The sequence below is a fragment of the Ranitomeya imitator genome, chromosome 10 (genome assembly GCF_032444005.1).
Source record: "Ranitomeya imitator isolate aRanImi1 chromosome 10, aRanImi1.pri, whole genome shotgun sequence".
Taxonomy (NCBI): domain Eukaryota; kingdom Metazoa; phylum Chordata; class Amphibia; order Anura; family Dendrobatidae; genus Ranitomeya; species Ranitomeya imitator.
This window is the reverse complement of record NC_091291.1, coordinates 30,677,018-30,684,764: the sequence shown is the minus strand read 5'-3', so window position 1 is coordinate 30,684,764 and position 7,747 is coordinate 30,677,018. Positions and strand designations below refer to the sequence as shown.

Sequence of the window (7,747 nt, the reverse complement as noted above, 5' to 3'; positions counted from 1 at the left end):
TGCGTGGAGCCCCAGATCGAGGGATATTATGAGTGGTCTTGTATGTCTTCCATTTCCTTATTATTGCTCCCACAGTTGATTTCATCACACCAAGCTGCTTGCCTATTGCAGATTCAGTCTTCCCAGCCTGGTGCAGGGCTACAATTTCGTTTCTGGTGTCCTTTGACAGCTCTTTGGTCTTCACCATAGTGGAGTTTGGAGTGTGACTGCTTTAGGTTGTGGACAAGTGTCTTTTATACTGATAACAAGTTCATACAGGAGCCATTACTACAGGTAATGAGTGGAGGACAGAGGAGCCTCTTAAAGAAGAAGTTACAGGTCTGTGATGGCAAGAAATCTTGCATGTTTTTAGGTGACCAAATACTTATTTTACACCACAATTTGCAAAATAAATCTTACCAAATCAGGCAAGGTGATTTTCTGGATTTGTTTTCTCATTGTGACTCTCATAGTTGTGGTCTACCCATGATGCCAATTACAGGCCTCTCTCATCTTTTTAAGTGGGAGAACTTGCACAATTGGTGGCTGACCAAATACTTTTTTTCCCCACTGTATACTGGCCAGTAATGGTCCTAATCACTAATATATGGCGCCATTTAGTGCTTGATACATTTTTATCGATATGCCACAATTAAATATCAACCGTAGAGTCACATGTATGCCTTTTGGCCCTTGGTGAGAAGGGGGCCCATCTCTAAACGCCCCTCCATTAGCCACTTAGGGTAGATCCATTGGATCATCACAGAACAGCTTCAGTTAGTAGCTGTCTACATCCATATACACAGAGCTCCATCTAGTGGTGGTTACAGGCGACAAAAAGACACAAGGAACCAATAATTATTAGGGTCGTTAGTAACAATTCATATTCTGGACCGCCTCTGGATTACAAACATTTTGGCAAAATATATTGTATATCTTCCAAAAAATTTTGGCAAATTCATACTATTTTTTTTAACATTTTTATCGACCGTTGAAAGGACTCGAGTTTTAAAGAAGTCAATGGATAGACTTAAATTTGGAACTTTAGTTAAGAAAGTCAAAAAGTTAATCAGAAGTGGATCACAATATTCGCCTGTTATTTATTTATTTTTTAGGTGGAAATCGTGGGCAGTATTTGGGATTTTACTATATTTTTGGCTAATTCATCAATTGCAACTTTTTAAAAAGTTGCAAATGTCCGCCAGTCCTTCCCACTGAGTTACCATACTTATTTTTTTTTTGCACCCCTTTATTTTGTCGCCAATTTTTTGACCCTGTTACGAAACGTTTGCGCAGAAGAAATTAAAGACAAAAATTAAAAATAATTTTTTACTTCGCACTAAAATCATGAACCACTTGCGCCATGTTGAAAAATTTGGCGCAAAAGATGGTAAAGACCGCCACAATACAAAAAAAGGATTTAAAAAATACAAATGATAAATCGGCACCAAAAATCACTCCAGGATAATTAATTGGAGTATAATTAGCACCAAAATTTTGCTTTTTTTTTTTTTTAAGTAGCAATTGATGAACTGGCTGGAGATATGTGAAAACCTCAAACCTTGAAAATAACAAAAAAAATTGCCAAATGAAATAGATAAAAAATAGAAAAATAAGTTGCAAATTTAAAAACAAGCAAAAAAACACTGAAAACAAGATAAAAAAATAAAATTACCTAACACAATAGACGTAAAATAGAAAAATAAGTTGCAAATGAAAAAGCAAGCAAAAAGAACACCAAAAACGAGATACAAAATATAAAATTGCCAAATAAAATAGACATAAAACAAAAAAATAAGTTGCAAATGAAAAAACAAACGAAAAAACATCAAAATCTAGATAAAAAAAATATAACAAGCCAAATAAAATAATACAAAAAATAAAGTTGCCTATTAAAAAACAAGTAAAAAAAACAACAATGAGATATAAAATAAAAAATTGCCAAAAATTTAAAAATGAGTTGCAAATTAAATAACAAGCAAAAAAAAAAAAAAAAAAAAAAATGAGATAAATAAAAATTTGCCAAATAAAATAGACAAAAAATAGAAAACTAAGTTGCAAATTAAAAAAAACAAGCAAAATCACACCAAACACGGGATAAAAAAATAAAAAATTGCCAAATAAAATAGAAAAAATAGAAAAATAAGTTGCAAATAAAAAAAACAAGCAAAAATACACCAAAAATGAGATAAAAAATTGCCAAATAAAATAGACAAAAAATAGAAAAATACGTTGCAAATAAAAAAATAGCAAAAACGCACGAAAAACTAGAGAAAAAAGTTTAAAAAGGCCAAATAAAATAGGCAAAAAATAGAAAAATAAGTTGCAAATTAAAAAACAAGCAAAAACACACCAAAAACGAGATAAAAAAAATGCCAAATAAAAGAGAAAAATAATTTGCAAATTAAAAAACAAGCAGCAAAAACATAAAAAATACCAAATAAAATAGACATAAAATAGAAAAATAAGTTGCAAATTAAAAAACAAGGTAAAAAAACCACCAAAAACGAGATAAAAATAAATTGCCAAATAAAATAGACAATAAATAGAAAAATAATTTGCAAATTAAAAAAACAAGAGAAAAAAACACACCAAAAATTAGATTAAAAAAAGCGCAAATGCAATAAAGAATCCGGGTCCTAAGATCACAGAACAGGGCCCTGAGCCCATAATATGGGTGTATCTCACCGTGGGGTAATTACATCTCAACGGTGACAGTGCAGGGGTTAATTCTGCAGTCTCCGCTCAGTAATGTCCAGGACTTGGCTGCTAAGTAAACGTTCAAACCTGACAGCGTCTATTGATCCGGCCCTTAATGTATTTGATAGGATTCCCGGACGATGGAGCCCTCCCGCCATCAGGCAGCTCGTATTGAGGACATTGTAATCACATCATGAAATAACATTATTACCTTAATTTCTGCCTAATTCATTTACCTCTGTGTCCCCTATTAATAATGCAAGTGACTTTTAACCGCTCGCTTGCTGCAATCGTTGCCCCGATGATGAAATGTGCCTTAGCCTCGCATACAAGCGAATTAGACAATCGCTTGAATTGCAATTCCTCTATGCAGTTGTATCATATTTGGAGCTGCTGGGATTGAGGCTTAGCTCTAGCTGCAGCGATTTAACCCCTTAGATGCCTCCGGAAAAAAAAAAAACGGAAGAGTTACAAACTCTCCGATGATGACGAGCTCACTGACGGATTCTCAGAGAACTCATTCTACAGTCAGAACTTGTAAAAGTCAAAGGGCCGGATTCATCATCTGCATTTTTTTTTTTTTTCGTCTTGTGGTATTTGTTGATGTAGACGTAAAACAGGAGCAAAACTAAAGAGAAATAGGCGCGAATGCGATTATGAATCGGGGCCAAACGGTGCAAAATTTTTAATGCAGCCTAGCATGCAACAATGATTTTAGCCCAAAACAGAAAATTGTTTTAATATTTATTGCAGAAATTAATAGGACACACGAAAATAAGAAATGTTGTAATATATCAGAGAAATCTGCTTACAATCTTTCACTATTTAATTTGCTGGTAAAATCTGTAAATTCTGTGATCCTTGATGTCACGCCGCAGCTATGCAGGTAAATGCATGCTCCACTAGATGGCAGTAGAGTAGAGGGAAGACTACATCACTTGCCAGAGCAGCGCTGCAGCGAGGCCACCACCGGGTGGCAACAGGGTAGTAAAACAAGCCGCGTCAAAACCGGGAGAGTAACGTAGTACAAAGGGGAAAAACAAACTCAGAGTCAGAGACGCGCCAGAGGGTCAATACCGGACAGAAGCAGAAGTATCAGGAGCAAAAGACAGAGTCAGAGACAAAGCCGAGTCAAGTACCAGAGTCGGAATGGGGGAAAGGGAATGAACAGACATGGGAACAGTCAGGAATCACAGCAGGAAAAATCAGGATATAACTAGAGTCAGCTACTCACGCCGTAGGCAGAAGCTATAAGTGACACCGCTTGCATGATGCAGCAGAGATAAATAGCAGACCTGAGACCAGACTGTGGCTGAGAAAAGTTAACCCCTGACATGATCAGACGGGGAAAGGGAAGACAGGACTCAAAACCCGGTCTGGATCACGACACGTCAAATCAAATTTTCCCATTACTGAGATAAGAGAGGACAGTTGGTGCTCAAAAGATTGTGTGTAGAGGGGAGGAGCTGTCTCTGGCTCCGCCCTCCATCTACATAGAACATTATGAGCACCAACTGTCATCTCTCATCTCAGTAATGGGAACATCTGACTTCACTGATATAATTTTTACCTGGGTATTGAGAATTTTGAGAATGAAAGATCAGTCCAAGAAGCAGATTTCACTGATAAGATAAGTTACAAAGCTTCTGATTTTCACGTGTACTAATGATTTATTACACAAAAATGTAAGCGACGGTTACTCTTTATGTATTAAAAATATCTAAAAAAAAATTGTCCCCAATTGTCCCCCTTTAAGCTAAAAATCACAGACATTTTCTAAATTTTTTTATTTTTTATTTTTTTACTAATTTATTTTGGAGTTCATAACTAGCAAGGGCACCCGACTTTGATAGGAGGGGTTATGGTGTAAATCAATATTGAAAAAAAAAAAAAGGAAGTAATGGTGATTTATAGAGGTTTTAATTGTTTTCACGTCTTCCCCTGTACAGGTGAAACATGGAAAATATAATGACGGTTAATCTAATTATCACTTGTAAGGAGGTGATGGCATCACAGGGAATAGAAAAGATCAGCCATCCTAAAGATGACCCCACCCTGGGCCACCACACGAAGCATCTCCACATATGGACCAAGTATAATACATGTTTTATTGGCATATTACACAGATCTGGATAATCGACATACTTTGTGCTGAGCAGTATTTACACTCCGAGCGAATAGGGGAAAAAAAAAGAAAAAAGAAAAAAGTAAAATAAAAAATGGGACATGGTACAGGGTAAGAATAAACACATTGAATACATCGGATGACACAAAGCTGGAGAAAAGTAAAGAATGAGAGGCGTAATACAACATCCATCCAGCAGGGGGCGTAGGTTGAAATTGAAAATGTCGCCCCTGCCCATCACCTATGAAGCCATTAGCCGAGATGTCATATTAATATTCTACAAAAATTAAAGAGTGACCATCATTTTATTTATTTTTTTTCCCCCAGAAATCAATTGTACAAGTGAAAATAAGCAACTTTGTAATCTATCTTATCAGAGAAACCTGCCTCTTTCTCCTCCTGGACTGATCTTTCATTCTCAGTTCATGGGTAAAATCAGTAATCGGCAAAGAGAGATATTTAAATGACTGAGATAGGAGATGACAGTTGGTGCTTATGAGGTTCTATGGAGAGGGAGGAGCTACACATTCTATTCAATAGACAGTTACAGTTCTCCATAGAACTTTATGAGCACCAACTGTCACTTCCTATCTCAGTAATGGGAAAGTCTGTAGTCACCGAAGACACATTTTACCCAGGAATTGAGATTTTTTTTTTTAGAACGAATTATCAGTCCAGGAGGAGAAAGAAGCAGATTTCTCTAATACGATTTATTACAAAGTTTCCTATTTTTCGGTGAACTATGGATTTATGAAAAAAATAAATAGATTAAAAGGATTACTCTTGAAACAGATTCTACAGGATTAGAATAAAACATGGCTCTTTTCTTTCAAAAACAGCACCACACATGTCCACAGGTTATGTCTGGTATTGCAGCTTCGTACCAGTCACCTCAATGGAACCAAGCTGCGATACCAGGCAAATCCATGGACAAAACTGGCCCCCTATAAGAGCTTGGCTATAAGGGGTATACTGTAAGTGCTGTGTGCCCATCATGTAACATCAAAGGTCTAGAAGAAGACAATCCAAATTAAAGGGGATGTCCGGGACTTTAATATTGATTACCTGTCCTTAATATAGGTCACCAATGACCGATCATTGGAGGTACGACACTTGGAACCTACGCCGATCAGTTGTTCCCGGTGTCGGCTGTATCTGGAACTGCTCAGTGGTCATTCCAGGAATAGTGACAGTGGCCGGAATAGTGACCATGGCCGGAATAGTGACCGTGGCCAGAATAGTGGCCGTGGCCGTAATAGTGGCCATGGCCAGAATAGTGGCCGGAATAGTGACCGTGGCCGGAATAGTGGCCGTGGCCGGGTACTGCACATCCATCCCCTATTGATTAGAATAGATGGGCAGTACCCAGCCGCGACCGCTATACATTCGATGGAGTAGCTCCGTAACTGAGCAGTTCCGGCCAACATCGGGAACATCATATCGGTGGAGGTGCCAAGTATCGCATTCCCACCGATGTGACATTGATGCCCTATCCTAAGGGTAGGCTATCAGAGATAAAGTAGTGGACAACCCCTTCAACCTTTGGGACCACTGGGGTCTATTTTTTATGGGTTTACTCCCATATGATGATGAGAAGAACCAAGATTAATGATGTCAGACATGGACATGATCACTGAAGATGAAGGAGATGGACGAACCCTAGTCCGGTACTGGGAGGAACCTCCCCATGGAATAAAAGGATGACCCAACCTGAGTTGGGGATCCCTTAGTGACCACATTTTCACTCAATATCTAAAGCCGCCACTTTGGTTGTGACGTATGTATGGCAAATTTTCACATTACCGGCGGTGACCAAATCCATCCATCAATGGTAGTGTCCAATCACGATACATAGTATATAGTCTTTTCTCTCCCCGAATTAAAGTTGAAGTTATATAATCTTCAATACCATTGAGGAAACCTAACTTAATGCCATTGTAATACCCTTTGTGCCCCCCACATGGGCCAAATTACATCATGAGAGATTGTGACCACAGTCGAGGATCGTATACATCTGATATTGTACGGAAGAGGAAATTTTGCAGTTTGGATAGGAAATGTAGGATGCCGAGAGCTGAACGGTGGAGTAAATTGGCATCTTATAAATACAGACTAATGAAATATAGATAATCCACATCTAAGAATTAAACCCACCCTCCTCCCATGACCCCGTTACACGTGGCACCACCTACATGGCGCAGCTGCTATGGCACTTACCCACCCATTGCTCTATTGCATTATTAGTCCTTAAATTGAGCATCTCATGGATAGATATATAGATAGATATATACTGGTACATAAAAAAGAGCAAAAATAGCCACTGCAAACTATAATAATCACTTGCGTCCTCCTCTGCAGTCAGCTGAGTCCAGTAACGGGTTCTGGTGTTTATGACCGCAGCATAAGAAACTAGTTCTTTATTTAAGACTGAAAGCTTTTGTGCTATTTCTACATAACCTTGCTTGGATGCCGCGTGGCAATGCCGTGGACATTTTTTCCTGACCTCAATGGATCCATGTATCTGGACGAGGAGTGAGGGGAGGGAAGGGAGGAAAGGTCCATTTAATGGCTTTGGTGCTTTAAAAAAAAAAAGGAGAAGACAAGCCCTTATTTCTCCTTGAGGAGTTCAGAAGCTCTATGTACACGTTAGAAAAGCTAATCTCATTTACTCGTTGGTATAGGACTAAGACGAGAGATGACACAACGTGGAGAACGTCAAGGTAAGACTGGCCCTTGAGGAAAGAGAAGATGCTGAATTCTGCTTTGCAGTTCTAGGAAAGCATGAAGATTGTCCTTCATCCAGTTGGTTGGATATGGACAGTCATACCAACGCTTGGGGCTCATCCTTCACAACTTCCGGGATTATTCATAATACTTTTCCGCCTTGAGAACTTGGCAATACATCAACATGGAGAAAATCAAACCAAATACCTGCCAAGATAA

General features: G+C 38.2%; 1 protein-coding gene across 2 annotated transcripts in view; it reads right to left on the bottom strand.

The window, feature by feature from the left end:
* Positions 1-4,768: 4,768 nt before the first annotated feature.
* LOC138651471 (tetraspanin-4-like) overlaps positions 4,769-7,747 on the bottom strand; it is a 127,703-nt gene continuing 124,724 nt past the window's right edge. For both annotated transcript variants that reach the window (XM_069741706.1, XM_069741705.1), the window contains one exon: positions 4,769-7,735. In XM_069741706.1, the coding sequence (XP_069597807.1) occupies positions 7,667-7,735 (69 nt within the window). In that variant the 3' untranslated portion in view covers positions 4,769-7,666. The remainder of the gene's footprint in view (positions 7,736-7,747) is intronic.